Genomic DNA, 18332 nt, shown 5'->3' with positions numbered 1-18332 from the left:
AAAATGATAAAAGCAATGTTTGTGCATGCTTTTGCATCAAGTGGTGAGTCTCATGTACAAACCTAACTCAATTCCACTTTTTGAAAATTACAGGAAAGGTCTGAAGATAAATCTAGTCCTCAGATTTCAATCTGATCATCTGGACTCCATGATTCTTTGTGCAATGATAGCAGCAGCTGTTTTCATTTGGGGTGAATTTCTGATATCTTTGATTGGCTATTTAGGATATCCTCTTGGCTTTGATTGGTTATTTGGGATGCCCTCTTATCTTTGATTGGCTATTTAGGATTCATGTACTACACTTGCTTGGGCTTTAATGTCATGGAAGCTTCCAGAAATCCTGTTTTACTTTAAGGTTTTTTCCTATAAGGTGGCACTAGAAACTGACCATGCAAAGTGGAAGTGCTTTTATGGAGATGTGGCATGGGGCATCCAAACATGCTGATATTGAAATGTGGTAGAGGCATTGAACTTATACATAGGGTCATGGGTTAACCTACACAGTTTTATGGCACTTAACTGTCAAAGTAGAGTATATGACTTATTATTGCTATATAATCATGATATAAATGCTAGTATATTTTAGCTTTATTATTATTATTGGTGGTGATGGTGATATTATTATTATTACAGTGTATCATTATTATTATTATTATTATTATTATTTGCATGTCTTTCTATGCAAATGCATTGTGTGAGATGATCCAGTATTTTTTCTATTTATTGGACATTGTCAGGTACTTATTGGACATTGTCAGTTTGTCAGGTACTTATTGGACATTGTCAGGTACTTATTGGACATTGTCAGACATTTGTTGGATGCATTTAAGCACATGGAGGATTTGATGCATAACGTGACAAAACAACAGGTCCATAATGACAAAAGCATATAAATCCTGTCACATCATACCGTGTATTTATGCATGATTGTTATAGAAACATTAACACAAGACTTCTTGTCAAATATTTGTTTATTTTAATTTAGCAAAATCAATTTAAATACAGGTTCCCCATAGGTTTTGTAATAGATGAATTATGATGTTTGTATGGTTGGCTGTTGTGGTCTAGCCTGAAGTAGTTGGCATTGAAGCTCACTCACAGCGTCCAACAGTACAAATGCTATCATCTGCAGGTACTAGATACCACTAAAAATGAACATAACAAAATAAAACGTAATACATGTACATCAAACTGTATGAATTAAATCTTTGTAGCAGATTACTGTTACATGTTGCTCAGGTATTTTACACACCTTACAATTAACTTGACAAACAAGCAGTAATTAGGCCCTGTGCAAGTAAATGCAGAATGTGTACAATTTGAAATTGAAACAAGATTTTGGATTTTCTTTGTGTATTTTTGACAGGAGCCTATAAATTGGATGGATGTGCCTCTATCTCAGACCCATGTCACACTGAAATTGCCTGGACGGGTGGACGAAAATTTGTTTGGCCTATCAGTGCAAGCCCTTACCTGGGAAGATCAAGTTATTAGCAGTGGTTTTATATGGAACACCTGTACCTATATCAGAAACACAAGTAAGCTATATTAGGGAAAGAAAAAAATTATTCCATATCATACCACAAACGGACCTTGGGGGAAGGGCACACTGGAGTTTTAAGTGTTGTCTGTATATTTATTACAAATTGTGCCTGTCTGCCCTTCATTTGATTTCTCCTGAAATGTTTGATATATCTTCACAAAACTTGGTGGTATGCATTTTTATCATGCCAATTGTTTGCATCTGATATAAGTTTCAGTTTTGTTAGATTTATACTTTTAGATTTGTCTTTTAATGTTTGGAAATTGTAATTACATTTCTGGAGTATTGCACTTTTGCACTGAGTAAAGAGATGGTATTCCCCAGATTTTCCCCTTTGGTAATCCTGGTTGTGAAAAAGGAATATGTATATCTTAAAGAGTGTAAGGAATCTACATTTTTTTCTTCACATTTGAATAATAGGGGTTGATTTGGGTTTGAGAGTACACAGCTTAACCTGACTTCTGATGTGCATATCTCAGAAAATTGCTAGCTCTACATGGCCATTTCAACTTCTGACCTTCAGAGGTAATAATAAAAATGAGCTGGTAATGTTTTTAATTGTTTGAATGTTTGCACTTTTTTATCGATGGGCACAATGGGGAATCCAGAGAGGGTAAGTGAAATTGTACAACACCGTAATAATAATCCCGAGTCATGATTATAGATGATTTTTGCCATTTAATACTGCATAACAGTGCAACTGTCTGACTTTTTAACACCTGCTCCAGAACATCCAAATGTTTCTTATTTGCATGAGAGACATGATGAGTTACATTTTCCTAAAGCCAATTTTATGCATTCTCCTTCCACAGTTCTGCTGAGAAAATGACATAGTCAGCAGGTATTGTTTATATTAACTCCAGTGGCCCGAGTATGCCTCATACTGATTGGTTAGTTGCCTTGTCAATTAATATGCTTGAGGAAGGGTAAATTGAAAATGCAAAAGGGAAGGATAGAATAAACATATTGATAGAACATTTCAGAAGCATGTGATTTAATGTAAGATAATATTAGGGTGGCTGGTTTTGACGTTTGGAATATTTTATTATACCTTTCTATTTCACTAGATAAGGATATAAAATATATGTTTTCTAAACGGTTATAAAATGGCAAGCATCTAAAGTTTAAAATGTTTACAATTCTTCAAAATATTTTTGAACAAGGATTTTTCTGTCATTTTGTAGCATATTAATGCAGACTTTTGTGATAGTGTATAGCTGAGTGCCATATATGAAGGTTTGAACAAAAAACTTCGCTTCATGTAAACTTTGTATTGTTCACATTTAGCACATCAAATATTGGCATCTATCAGTCTGAGATTCCATCATATACCTTTCATGCACTGGTATAATTTTTAAATATTTGCTTCGACTCTGGTAATGAGTCAAACAATATCTATGGGTCCAAAATTGCCATAATTTCTTTATATCAATCTGGAGTTAATAATCAGTTATAACCCAAAGATTTCATTTAAACATACATAGTACACAAATAGGGATTTTAAAAATAGATTCCAGGGTACTCAGATTACTAAATTGTGTTTGTGGGTGAATACTCCGCTTTAAAAATACCTTTACTATTTCTCAAGTATATATGTTATTGGAACAGCTCCAAGTCTGGAGCTTGCCATGTGATTGACTGATCTTGAAAAGGAGGAAATGTGGGAAATGGCCAGACAAAACAGCTTGCAGAGCATATTGTTAAGAATTTAAGTGTGTAAATCTAAGTGGGAGAACTTGGCTAACATTACTGTTACATTGTATGAATTTAGGAGTAAACGTGTTTGAAAAGGTCAATGTAAAAAGCTGTATACCATGAAGGTTACTATAAACTGTTCAGGGAGAGAAAACAAATGTGAGAAATCATCATAAGAAATTATGGAGCATCCCATTGAGGCAGTTTTAATTGTATTATAGATAATTGTTGCAGTTGGGTGATGATCAATGACAAATGATTGTTTGATATTGAAAACAGTACTGAGATTTTCATATGGAGGCAGGTCTGTGAAGAATGGAACCCACAGTGTTCACCACTTGCCCCTACCACCAAATTCAGTATTATTTGGGTATGTGTATCATTCCATGCTATTTGAAATTTCAATGATTGATGGTAACAAGAATGCCCAAAAGTGCATGACAGCCGTATCTGGCCAGTAAATGCATGCCATTTCCCCACAAATTGGTGCATATTCCAGGACAGTAATGCATTTATTCATAGAACCCCAGGGATAATTTTTTTTTGAGAATCCATGGTTGTCTCTTGGTAACCAGTTTAAAAAATATGGTTGCCCAGCAGATATTTGTGTTGCCCAATAAATTGAAGTAGTTAGTCCTGATTGCACACAGTATTTGCAACTCACCATCAGTCCTTCTAATTGAAACTTTTGGACACGTATATTTTATCTATTTCACATATTTGATCTATATGATCTCAATTTTCTTCTTTCATTGTCTTGTTGGCTTTCACCTTTCTAGTAGTTCGACATCCCCGATTAGAAACATTTACATATTTTATGTTTATATGAGCTTACATCATCACAATTCATGTTAATATTAATACGATACTATTAATCATATATTTAAATAGTAGTGGCACTGTAAACTTTACATGTGGGATTGTATTTAGCCGTTTTCCCACAAGCCAACAGTATGAAGCAACAATTGTGATCGGTTTAATTATTAGCGACTGTCGCATGCTCAACAGCTAGTCCATTTCTTAAGCAAACCAATGAGAAAGCGTAATACAAGATCATAAGCACTCAGTTTGTCAGACAGAAGAAACTGCTGCTATATGTGCTTGTTGACAAAAGACAAACAGTTGCAAGTCTTGCTTCCTTAAGGGCTGATCCTGAGGGCTGGTAGAATGGCAAACCTGCCAGCCGTTAAGATTTTGCCATAAGTCTTACACAAATTACATTTAAAATACAGATGAAAAACCCCCACAAATTACAGAAATATGATTGTTAAAGGTAAAATTCAGATACTGGTTTGTCTGTGTTTAATTCAGATCTGGGTTTCATATTAGATTAAGTAAAATTAGTCTGAGAACCAGACTAACTTCATGCTTTAAACTGCCCATAAGTTTTGCTTATTGTTTTTTTCCAAATGGTGTCGAAGAAGCTACAGGTTAGGAAGAAAGGGACAATAAACCTCTTAAAAGGTTTTAATAGAACAGATGAATGAAAGAGAATATTCAGATTCTTGGGGAAAAGAGCGGGAAGGGCAACAGTTACATCTAGTGGACATCGTGTGTTGATTTGAGCATGTCACTTGGCAGGAAAGATTGCCACTGCCCCAATGTGAAATGTAATTATTTTTAAGGATTACATGAAAAACTGTACTGGAAGTAATTAAGGTTAAAGTAAACTTTACAAACTTTTGAAGCATAATTTTGGACTTTTAAATGGATGATTTCAAGCTTGACAATAGCAGTTCATGATATTTTATTGCACCATGCCAAAAACTGGTCATACTTACAGAAAAAAATTGACTGCCATACTGAGAAGGTCTTATTATGGTTGGCAGGTCTTGTAAGGACCAGTTACTTAATCCGTTAATGAGAAGCTGATACAAGTATTATGTTGTTTAGTGTGGCATCTTACCAGTAGTAATCACCTAACACTTAACTGTGGAATTGTATGGAGATAAGTAAGGCACTCTGCTATAGGTACCATGTGGGACAAAGTAGGGATCCAATGTTTGTTGCTCGAAAGTAAATTAAATTAGATTAAATTTTTTTAAATAATCATTTCTTTAATTAAAAATTTGGTTAATAGGATTGTCCAGCATTAATTTTAGTTTCTTTAACCCTTCACCTCATAGAGTCTTTAGCATTTTAGACATTCGATATACATGTACCCAAGTTTCCCAGTGCAGTGTGCTATAAATAGAACATCTGTTACCTATTTGACTCGTACACATAGGCCTGCCTGTCCAGGTTAAGCAGTGTAGTATATGTTACATTAAACATCAATTTTAACCTTTACACTTTTGGTACACATCTGTTGAAGATAGAAAGATTTAAGAGTGAAATCCAATCATTATAGCTGTATAATTATTTTTCAAGAAAGTTTTTTTAATGTGCATTAAAATCTTGAGAGAACTTATTCACCCTTAAGTCAGTGAAGCCGCATGACCAACTGTAGCTACCATTTCTCATACTCGAAATTTACAAGTTCTTTGTCTGTGTCTATATCACTAAATCATTTGAATTTGATAATTTATAAAAACTAATTCCTTCCTACATCAATATCAGAGCCTTTACTTAAGTTATTGAAGCTTTCATAGTTGTGATTCTAATCATGAAAACTCAAGAAAGTATTGAACGAAATCTGCGGCCTCCATTATGGAGAGTGGAGAATGCAACCCATTTATTTTAAATAGCAGACTTCGACCAGATCTTAAACAAAGACCACATGATCTGACATGGTCATTTACATCAATGAATGTAGTATCTAATAGGGTGTTTTCCCTGAAGGTGGCGCTATGAAAACCTGCTTAAAATGGCTGATGTATTTACAGCAGGCATTGAAAGGCACTTCCATGAGAATAGTGTAGAGGAGTCAATAGGCACTTCCATGAGAATGGAGTATGAGAATGGAGTAGAGATGTCCAAGGGCGCTTACATGAGGTAAAGGGTTAAGTACATTACCCAATCATAATACTTCAGGAGAACTACTACTACCTCGCAAATTCAGTCCTCCCAGATAAAACTTTTAGCTAAAAGAGCTAAAGGTTCTCTGCCCACCTAGGTGGCAGTTGGGTAGTGATCTCTTTAATAGGGATTGGACCTGGCAAAACCCATGAATATCTCAGTTACTACGTCCACTCATGCTGAGAAGCACACGCTCACCACAAGAAACCTTGCAAAAGCCAGAATCAACTTTGATAAAAGCTGGAGGGGTTCTCACTTCACAAGGAAAGTATATTCCATCTATATTTCCCAGTTTAGAGACTACTTAGAACTTGAAAGATGCAAGCTGTGTAATCATTGATAACATGCTGGTATAGCATCCTTGTCTTCTTTTCAGAACCCTCGGTCCCACCCCATAACCTAGAGCTTTGTTCTTACCAACCCAACAGAGCTTTGTGTGTACAGTGGGAGAGGTTGTTGTGCCCAGAAACCAGAGCTTATGTGAAGCATTATGAGATACTGTACTGCAAGGCAGATCAGGAATTGAATTGTTCAGGTATACTTTATAGTGACAAAAGGTAAAGTCATTAAAGTGGCCAGGTGTACTTTAGTAGTGAAGAAAGTAAAGTTACTAAGGTGATTCCAATACATTAGCAAATATAATACACAATCAGATTGGCAAAGCATCAAAATTTGTGGCAGTAGGTTGTAGAAATATTATTGGAAACATCCACGCCATTGTAATATTATGATACTTTGTCATTTGTTGGTCTTTTAGATTGACCATTTTACTGATTGTAGCACAAATTATTCAGAATTTGTTATGGATACTGTATATATTCACTTAAAAGTTGAATCCAACTGTAAATTGCACTTAGTGAGTTAAAGTAAACTGCACAGTCTATTTATAAACCACATGACCAGTGCAGTTGTCTTTTCTGTCAAATTTTAGATGAAACTGCTCATTTGTTTTACACAGTCTATTTACAAACCACATGACCAGTGCAGTTGTTTTTTCTGTCAAATTTTAGATGAAACTGCTCATTTGTTTTACACAGTCTATTTACAAACCACATGACCAATTTAGTTGTCTTTTCTATCAAATTAGACCAAACTTCTCATTTCTTTTACACAGTATATTTATCAACCACATGACCTTTTTAGTTGTCTTTTCTGTCAAATTAAACCAAACTGCTCATTTGTTTTACACAGTCTATTTACAAACCACATGACCAATTTAGTTGTCTTTTCTATCAGATTAGACCAAACTTCTCATTTCTTTTACACAATATATTTATCAACCACATGACCATTTTAGTTGTCTTTTCTGTCAAATTAAACCAAACTGCTCATTTGTTTTACACAGTCTATTTACAAACCACATGACCAATTTAGTTGTCTTTTCTATCAAATTAGACCAAACTTCTCATTTCTTTTACACAGTATATTTATCAACCACATGACCATTTTAGTTGTCTTTTCTGTCAGATTAGACCAAACTTCTCATTTGTTTTACACAGTCTATTCATCAACTGCATAACCGTTTCAGGTGTTTTCTAGCAAATAAAACTAAGCTGCTTAATGTTTTACACCTTTCTATTAACCAACCAAATGGTTATTACAGCTGTCTTTTTTGTCAGATTAGACAAAACTAATTACTGTTTTTACTGGTCTCTATTTACCAACCACATAGACATTGCAAGTGTCCTTTCTGTCAGATGAGACTTAACTTATTACTGTTTTCACACCTTTCTATTACCAACCACATGGACATTGCAACCCCTCCTGTGGCCTAGTGGTTAGAGCATCTGACTAGGATGTGGGAGGTTGTGGGTTCAATCTCCAGCCAAGTCATACCAAAGACTTACAAAAATGTTACTAACAGCTGCCTCGCTTGGTGCTCAGCATTAACATGTTAGTGTTAGGACTGGTCAGCCTGGTGTCAGGATAATGTGACTGGGTAAGACATGATGCTACACGTCTGCTGCAATATGCCACAGTGCTAGACATCGCTTTAAGGTGCCACACTACAGACATCGTAGCGATATGACTGAAAAATTGTTAAAGCTATGTTAAAAATCCAAATCACACACACACATGGACATTGCAAGTATTCTTTCTGTCAGATGAGACTAAACTTATTACTGTTTTCACACTTTTCTATTTACCAACCACATAGACATTGCAAGTGTCCTTTCTGTCAGATGAGACTAAATTTATTACTGTTTTCACACATTTCTATTTACCAACCATGTGGACATTGCATGTTTTTTCTGTCAAATTAGATTTTTTAATGTTTTCACACCACCGTTTGCTAACCATATGGCCTTTGTATGTGTCTTTTCAGACAAATTAGACCAAAACTGGTTGCTGCTTTTACACATTTCTAACTACCAACAACATAACTGTTTTTTTTTTCATGGTATATTTATTTCTGTCATTATTCTTCAAAGTTTAACATTTGCCATTTCAGGGGAAGTAATAAAACTTGGTGTGAGCAACAGATTCTCCAGCTTCACCCTGTATGACCTTGACCCAGGAGTACGTTACCGTGTGTGGCTTCAGGCATTATCGGAGGAAGGAGCCAGTCCTACCACTGAACCCATTTTCCAGGAGGTGGTTGACAGAAGTAAGTGTATGAAGCATTGCTGCAGGAGGATGGTAAATAAGACAGAATAAATCCTATATGAGAATAAAATTTATAAACTAGTCTTTTTCTGACTTCTGTTCAACAATCATATTCATATAGTGAAATATTGGGAAGTGGTTTGTGTCTATGGCAAATACATTACCTGATCACATTACATTAAGGTTGCCCCCTCCAAATCCAGACAGAGGGAAGCAACTCATACATGTTACTTTCTCTTTCTTTCTGCTATGTGTATATCCAGTTTAAATCAATTTTTACTTTTGCTGCATATGCTAATATGTCCTCCAGTTAAATTCTGTAAATTTATAACTTAAATTTAATCATCCACATTTCTTTTTGATGGACTGTCCGTTCGTACCATATTGATAAAATTGCAAATCTTCATGTCTGGCTTGTTAATATTTTTGTGCATGGACAGGATAAAAGATTACGAGCCCTCATGGGTTATGATTATATTTGTAGGTGAGCCATCATACCTCACTGGTGGGGTTTTAGGATTGTTTTCAGTGGGATTACAACATATATAAATACCATTTCTACTTGGTGATATATCACCAATAAATCCTTCAATCCTGTTGATCATATGCAGTTCCATGGTTTCAGGGTAGTCAAATTAATGAGACCAGAGAGTAATTTTAGCCTTATATGATAAAGTAGTGAAATTAACAAGAGTAGACAGTACTTTGAGTCATTTGAGAAGGTAGTCAAATTAACGAGAAAAGACAGTAATCTGAATCATATGATAAGATTGACAAGAAAAGACGAATATAAGTCATATGATAAGGTAATCAGATTGACAAGAAAAGACTAATACGAGTCATATGATAAGGTAATCAGATTGACAAGAAAAGACTAATACGAGTCATATGATAAGGTAGTCAAATTAACCAGAGTAGACATTAATTTGAGTTGTATGATAAGGTAGTCAAATTAATGAGAAAGACAATAATTTCATATGATAAGGTAGTCAAATTAATGAGAAAGACAATAATTTCATATGATAAGGTAGTCAAATTAATGAGAAAGACAATAATTTCATATGATAAGGTAGTCAAATGAAATAGGGAAGAATAGTTTTAGCCATGTGATAAGGTGGTCATAATAACCAATGTAGACAGTAATTTGAGCCATACAATAAGGTAATTTTGGCATTGGTAATTTTGAACAAATTTCATTAATTTCAGTTTTCTGAATTTAGTTTTGAGATTCTGTTCATCATATAACTTCATTTTGGACCTTTTTGTTTCTCAATAATGACATTGCTAAATTTTATAGGGTTTGATTATAGTGTATAACCCTGTAGAAAATCCAGTTTTTTTAGGAAAATCCTTGCATCATTATGTGTCCTGTTTCCGGATTCCTTTTATGAATCTAGTTTGTTTTGTCTGTTTTAAAAATGGTGAAATTTAACTTTTGCATGACCTCAGATTTTGGTTATATTTGAATGGCAGTATTAAGTGTCTAAAATATTGTGATACATGGATTTTTTTACAGGACTGAACCCAAGTGAAATTGGTGGAATTGCTGTTGGTTCCCTCTTTTTTCTCATCATTTTCTTGTTTGGAGCCATTCTGTGTACAAGGTTAGGATATATTTTTTGGTAAACATTTTACAAGTCATAAATTTTTACTGACCTTTTGTTGGATTTCCCCATAATGAATGTTAAGATTATAAAAAGGCTATTGATTTTTTTTATTGAAGATTAAGCATTATTGACTTCTTAGCGAATTTTGCATTTCTTCATAATTCTTATTCTTTTTAAGAAATATTGAGAAGTAAAAACTTATTTTCACAACATATTTTAAAATGCATTAATGTATTTACTAATTTTGTATTTCAAAATTTAGTTTCTTTTAACATAAAATTTCATAAATCGAGCAAAACAGATGTTATTATCCAGAGAAACTTTGTCTTACAATGTTTATTTTAAATCAGCAAAAAATTAAAATTTTGTTGCTAGTATACTGAATTAACTAAATTCCTGAAATTTTATGACAGTACACTATGATGTATAGATTAAATAACATACTTTCATTTCAGACGTCTGTATAGAACTGTGAAACACAAGTACTTTGAGCCAGTCCCAATTGATGTGCCCAATACGCTGCCTCCACTGCCACCTATAGTAAGAATGTTTAGCACTTTTAGTTTATGGTATACAGTTATTACCCTTGTGTGAGGTTATATGACAACCAGTCAACCTGAGATGTCATTGTACACAAGAGTAGTAAGACCTACACCACAAGTGGGCAATGAATCATTTAAACTGTTGTGTTTAGATGTAAGAGGCTGCTTGCTAACAAGTTGAGTTGGGCCAGACCTTGTACTCTTGTGATGTGTCCACCTAATGAACCAGTTTTGAATCATGATGGCAACAGTCATGATTTGTATTTCGTTTTCATACAAGCAAGATAGTGGCAATAATTGTGGGTTTTTTAAATAAATTTCAGCAAAATTACCTGGTAAAAGGAAATGATAGTCCTTTGAATCTGAGGCTTAAAATACCATTATGCATACATGCCAACCATTACACTTTTGGCCTAATCATTACACTTTTTTCCACTAAATTCTGCATTATGCTAGTCTGTGTGTGGATTATGCCTTTTTGGTACAGTATAAAATGAAATAAAATAAATCAATAAAAAAAAATTCTTCATTTTTTATTATCATCTCTTTGATTTGACTGATGTAAGTTGAGAATGTACTTAAAAAGGTGACTGTTGCATGAGAATAACATATTACTACTTTCCTTATTTGCTATTTATAACAACTGTAAATGACCCATTTCCAAGAAAACAGATGGGTTTCTTCAAGTGTGAACTTTTCTTGACAGATTCATTTTATTGATAAGCTAGGGAAGTTGTCAACCAATCTGTACTTTGAAAGAAAATGTGAGTTGTGGATGTTTTAATAGAGGAAAATGTATGAGCGGATGGCACTTTTTCATCCTAAAAGAACATGTCAGGTCAGAAAATGAATAAAAAGCACTGCTTTACAAACTTTAAAAGAAGTATACAAGAGTAATGTAATACAGCAATCTGAGCACCTGACCTCACTGCAGATTTCCAGTTCATGATCATTCAGCGAAATTTACACATGTAGAACAGTTAATGAGTGCTGAATATAAATAATTTTTCAGTACATTTTGTGGTTGTATCCTGGTTCTAATCCATATGGATTTTGCCCTGTGTCACAAGAATTTTGACCAGCTGCAGAATCAGATTAGTAGTAAAAATGTATCTTATTCATGCATGCTGCAATTCAGTCATGTAATGTAGAGATTACACTTTTATGCCCAAATTACATTTTTTGTCATTTTAATAGCAATAATTATGCTGAAACCTCTCAGGGGGTTGACATGTATGCATTTCCAATCAGAAAAAGGACAATTCAGCACTGCTTTAGAAATTTGTAAAGAAGAATATGGGAGCGATGCAATACAGCAGTTAGATTGAGGACAGAATCTGTGGACTTCATGATATTGGGCAAAAGTTATAGACATGTAGACTAGTTAAAGTGAGTGTTGAATGTAAATGATTTTTCAGTATGTTGTGTGTTTATTCCGGTTCTAATCCATGTTGATTTTACCCATTTGTGCAAAGTATTTTGATTAGCCAAAAGTTAGTAGTTAAAACAAATGTACATTTTTCATACAGCTAATGTAGTATTTCTGATTTATTTTTGTGGTCACTGCTAGAAAGGTCCATATGGGCCTGTTCCATTTGCAGGGTAATATAGATGTCGCATAAGAATACTTTAACATGACCTTGAGAATCAAAGAATGTCATCTTCGGAGAAGGGAATGTTTGTTTTGGAATAATTATAATATGTTGAATGCCACATGTTTGAATTGTGTCTAATGACTGGATTCTAAAACTGAGGTATAATAAAAAGTATTTTCTTTCTTAATTTGATGTTGTATTATGTGTATTTAATTTGTACTTTTGTGATTTACCTTGGTCCATAATTGAGGGTAGGACTAATATCATTTTTGTTAAACATGTTTACTTGGATCTGAGTTGAGGACATTGGTTTTCCTATTCTGAATTTCTGGTCTACCTGAAGCTTGTCATGTTCTTAGTATAAGACCTTTGTTTATAGCTTAGAATGTTCTGGAAATGAACTTTTGACCATCATCCAGGTCCTCTTATTCAGTCTTAGGTTTGTATATTAAGGTGGTTTGCATCAGAATTATTCATTCCTATCATAATATCTGTAGTGGAATCAGTCTTTTAGTTCTGTTCAGTTATAATTTTAGATGATATATTTAAATTATTTCATAAGAATTGCAAACTGCTCATTGACTTTTCAGACTAAATCACTAATTTGGGATTATTGTGATTTCATTTAAAAACATTCAGGATTATATTATTGTGATTTATATTATTGTGATATGTCAGAACTATTAGTACATCAGCACATTCCATTTGGAACACTTTATACTTTTGGACTTGTGATAAAACTTTTTTGGATTTAATTCACAGTACCATTAAGTTCCTTTAAACTTTTCACTTTTTGTTCTTGGGAACTAAATTTGTTGAATTTTACTAATTGGTTTTGCTCTTTTCTGTTACTTAGATTAAGACCATAGAGTAGTAACATAATGTGACATGGTACATGTAGGGAAACTTGTCCCAGTCAACATTTTGAAAGTTTTTTTTACTTGTGACTCAGAATCTTTATAGACTCAGACTGTTTAACTAATGATGATGTTGATTTATTTGCATGAATATTTTCTGGTTTTTTTTAGCCCATGCCTCCTCCTGTTATTACCCCAGGGTCAGAGAGCAATTCAGATGGGATTTATGAGAAGATACCAAGTCCCCCAAGTCCCACTTCCTCAGTTGGGTCAGTTGGGGCTGGGGCAGAAGCCCCACTTATCCTAAGCAAGTTTAAAATGTGGAGTTCAAAAGTGAGTTATCATTTTATGTAGAAATGTAATTTTAGAAGCTTTTTTTGGCACAGAGTTTAAATTTCACTCCAGAATTTGAAATGGGGTAAATATTTAACCTATAAATATGAAATTAATTAAGGCAATCTTGAAAGAAAGTTTTCCTTGAAAATGACCAGTCCAATTCCTATGACACTGCAGTGTGTGATTTGGATTTCTAACGTAGCTTTAAAAATATTTCAGTCAAATCACCATGATGTCTGCAGTGTGGCAGTTTATAATGATGTCTAGCACTAGGACATGATGCCACAGACATGTAGCATCATGTTCCACCCAGTCACATTATCCTGACACCAGGCTGATCAGTCCTAAAACTAACCTCTTAATGCTGAGCACCAAGCGAGGCAGCTGCTTGTACCATTTTTTAAAAAGTTTTTGGTATGACTCAGCGGGCTTTGAACTTGCGACCTCTTCATCAAAACTAAATTTCAGTATCTGAATCTAAAACAAACTTTTTCACATTCTTACAGAGGTAATGTTAGATACTAAAACCACTTTCCTATTATCTGTTGATATTTTTACTTAAAAATACAACTAACTCAAAAGTAGGACATCCTTAAAAATTAACTGAACAAAAATTGCTAAAAATTAACCATTTCCCACATAAAATTGCACATGGATGCCCCTACCTCATTTCCATAAATTTTGCATTTCAACACCTCTACCACATTTCAGTACACCTGTTATATCTGCATACAGGCACTTCTGATAGGTCCTGATAAACAATTAACATTTTTAGTTGATAGCTATATCTGATGGAAACATCCATGTCAGTAATCATGAAACGTTTTTATAAACAAACAGGAACAAAACAATCCCAAATGATCTACACAATTATAACAGTGATCACCAATTCTGAAACACAATATTATGTGAAATCTACTTCTAACACACTATCCTTGGACTCACTTTTTGATGTACAAGTAAGCAAGAATGTTTGATGATTATAATTTTATACTTTAAAAAGAAATGGTAGGCACTAAATATTGAACTTAAAATCTTCAAATATGCATATATCAATGTGCAGTATTTCCCAGCCAGCCACATTACCATCCGCTGGTGGCATCCTGTGCTGTTGATGAAACAATTTGTACAGTGTAGCAACAGACATGTATATTGAGCTGTAGTTCAGTAGTAGGTGCTATGAGGGAAGGGTTAATATAAGGTATGACATATTTATTGTGCACAAATGTTTCTTATACACACAGAATAGACCGCTCCAGTGGCCTAGTAGTTAGACCATCCGCCTCGGATGCGGGAGGTCATGGGTTCGATCCCCGACTGAGTCATACCAAAGACTTATAAAAATGATACTAACAGCTGCCTTGCTTGGTGTTCAGCATTAAGAGGTTAGTTTTAGGACTGGTCAGCCTGGTGTCAGGATAATGTGACTGGGTAGGACATCATGCTACATGTCTGCTAGACATAACTATAAACTGTCACACTGCAGACATTGTAGCAATATGACTGAAAAATTGTTAAAGCTACGTTAAAAATCCAAATCACACACACAATCACTCAAACACACACACACACACACAGAATATTATATGTGCAATATGTTTGTTACATGCGTACATTTGTTTGTTGCAAAAGTACTAAGGTCATAGTAAAACTCTCCACATAACAACTGGTAAAATTCACGTAGGCCAGACTATACAAAATGGGTACATTATTTTATCAACGCTTGTCAGCAAATGGTAGATAACATCAGTTTGAAATTAATTACCTCTCAGCCAAGGGCTTCAAGACACAGCCCTGAAGCCCACAGATCTCAAAATCCAGTTAAACAGTAACACAGATTTACATGAAGTAGGCCAGATTGCAATCAATGTGGAGGAAACTCCAGGACCCCAGTTTATGATAGGTCCAACAATTTCCTTCAGGTTCCATGGAATCCATAACCAGACTTGCACCTCCATGCAGTGCTCAGTAATGATATGTAATCTCTAGGCCCAAGTAGAAAGGTTAGGACAGGAACTCTCTGCACTAAAATCAAAGAGTCTACACAGCATTCAAATCGATAAACCCAGTGCAAAAATGGTGTGCCAGGAAACCCAGACAATACAATACAAAAACATGTCAAAGAACCAAAACACAAGAGCCTGTCAGGGTACTTAGACCATACCAAAACTGGCTATTAGAGAAATGTATTATACACACAAACAGATGCAACCTCACCAATTAAACAAGAAGACTCTTTTCTACAGATGGGCAGAGAAAAAAAATCAGTTAAAGCACATACTGTAAACACTGACCATCATGTGTCTCACTCAACATCAAATCCAGGTACAGGTACTGAAGGAACCGCTCTAAAGACAACCTCCAATTACCAACATCATGAAGCTAAATTAAATACAAATACTAAATACAGCATGAAGCTAAATTAAATACAAATACTAAATACAGCATGAAGCTAAATTAAATACAAATTCTAAATAAAGCATGAAGCTAAATTAAATACAAATTCTAAATACAGCATGAAGCTAAATTAAATACAGATACTAAATACAGCATGAAGCTAAATTAAATACAAATACTAAATACAGCATGAAGCTAAATTAAATACAAATACTAAATACAGCATGAAGCTAAATTAAAAACAAATACTAAATACAGCATGAAGCTAAATTAAACAAATACTAAATACAGCATGAAGCTAAATTAAATAGAAATACTAAATACTGTATGAAGCTAAATTAAACACATACTAAATACAGCATGAAGCTAAATTAAACACAGATACTAAATACAGCACTAAGCTAAATTAAATACAAATACTAAATACAGCACTAAGCTAAATTAAATACAAATACTAAATACAGAAGTCAGGAAACTTTCAGTCAGTCTAGTCATGGAAAGTTGCAGTCCAAGTAATGCATCTGAATCCCACACTTGTCAAAATCAGCAACATAATTAAAGACTGATCTCTTCTCATAGGATCATCAATACTCAGTGGAGTAAGAACAAGAGGGTTATATAAAACTGACGTTAAAACCCTGAGAGGTGCAACTGTCAATACTATTGCAGAAAAAATATTGGAAATGGATATGTCACCATATCATACTGAAATTCTTCTCATTGGTAGCAATAATTACAGTAATGGCCAATCTTTGAAGGTCATTGAGGATTATTATGAAAGCTTGTTGAATGCCATTAAGTTCAAAAACACTGAGTGTAAAATAATCATCTCAGGTTTACCGCCAAGATGGGATGTACTTATGACTCCACTAAATGATACCCTAAATACGTTGTGTGAAAATTTCCAAATACTCTTTCTTTTGCAATACAGGACCTTCTTCAAAGACAGTTGAGTGAACCAACAATTATACCAGTGAGACCAAATTCACTTATCCAACTGGGGTACTGCCTTGCTCCTTAAGAATATAGACCAGTACATAAGACTTATAAAAGGAGTTAGGCATGAGTCAGAAAACTGCCTTTATTGTGGATAGCACGGTCATATAACACAGCGGTGTCTGCATGGAAAACAGTTTTGTTTCCCTTTTTTTAACAATGATGTACAGGCTTCTGCAACACATATCCAGCAACAAGATGCATTAGATTTGTGTATACTTTTCAATGTAATAATTATAATTCTATAAACAGGTTTCAGGCACTATCTGATTTATGTACAAATTGCAGCTTGTTAACATGTAAACAACTATGTGATACTGTTCAAGCTACTTCTCCCACTGAGGCTCCTCAAGTGTTTAATATATCAATGTCTTCTTGTACTTATGTAAATCAGTCTCATATTGAATATTTTCATGTATCCACTACATGTGGTCATGGTACAACAGATGGATCTTATATGTTATCTTCTTCAAGTGTTTATGTAAATAATCAAGGTGATGAAAAGAAACCTGTAAACTCTAAACACAATACATTGCATACTACCTTGTCTGAAAACCAATCCAGAAATCTGATCAAAATTGTCATGTCTTTGGCCTCCTCAAAAGAGGTCTGCAAGTAATCAACCTCAATATTCAACACATCCTGCCTAAACTGAATGAGTTTAAATTAATATTACAATGAACTAGACATTCTAGGTCTATGTGAAACCTTCCTTTCTGATGATACTGATGAATTGGCTCTCCATATACAAGGGTTCAACTTTGAAAGAAAAGATGGGGACTCCATGGTGGGTGGGGGTGTTCTCTATCAAGACAGTTCCATTAGTTACAACAGACATGTTGATCTAGAGACTATTGGAGTAGAGAGTATCTGGATTGAAGTAACCCTTGCCCAATCAAAGCCAATATTCATGTTCAGTGTACAGGCCACCTAGTTCCACAACTGATTGGATTGATAGATTTGAGGTGCAAATTCAAAAAGCATTGCTAAAGGAAGATTTAGAAAGTATCATATTAGGTAATTTTAACATTGACTGCATGAAAACTCTACCATTAACATGGATAAGTAACTTTGAAACTTAAAAGGTTTACTCAGTTAATTAACACCCTAATTAGAGTAAAGATAAAAGTGCTACTATCATTGATTATGTCTAATAAACCTGAAAACATAAGTGAAACTAATGTGCCATTGTACGCATT

At 34.2% G+C, this 18332-nt stretch overlaps 1 protein-coding gene across 4 annotated transcripts in view; it reads left to right on the top strand.

Moving 5' to 3' along the window:
- Positions 1–18332, top strand: part of LOC149807885 (interleukin-6 receptor subunit beta-like) — a 197527-nt gene that overhangs the window by 168640 nt on the left and 10555 nt on the right. For all 4 annotated transcript variants that reach the window (XM_089971622.1, XM_089971604.1, XM_089971613.1 and 1 more), the window contains 6 exons: positions 1367–1538; positions 6573–6731; positions 8649–8804; positions 10320–10407; positions 10866–10950; positions 13576–13737. In XM_089971622.1, the coding sequence (XP_089827748.1) occupies positions 1367–1538; positions 6573–6731; positions 8649–8804; positions 10320–10407; positions 10866–10950; positions 13576–13737 (822 nt within the window). The remainder of the gene's footprint in view (positions 1–1366; positions 1539–6572; positions 6732–8648; positions 8805–10319; positions 10408–10865; positions 10951–13575; positions 13738–18332) is intronic.

The sequence above is a fragment of the Sinohyriopsis cumingii genome, chromosome 1, assembly GCF_028554795.1.
Source record: "Sinohyriopsis cumingii isolate HCF-2022 chromosome 1, ASM2855479v2, whole genome shotgun sequence".
Lineage (NCBI taxonomy): Eukaryota > Metazoa > Mollusca > Bivalvia > Unionida > Unionidae > Sinohyriopsis > Sinohyriopsis cumingii.
Note: the sequence above shows the minus strand (reverse complement) of the source record. Positions and strands in the feature narration are given on the sequence as shown.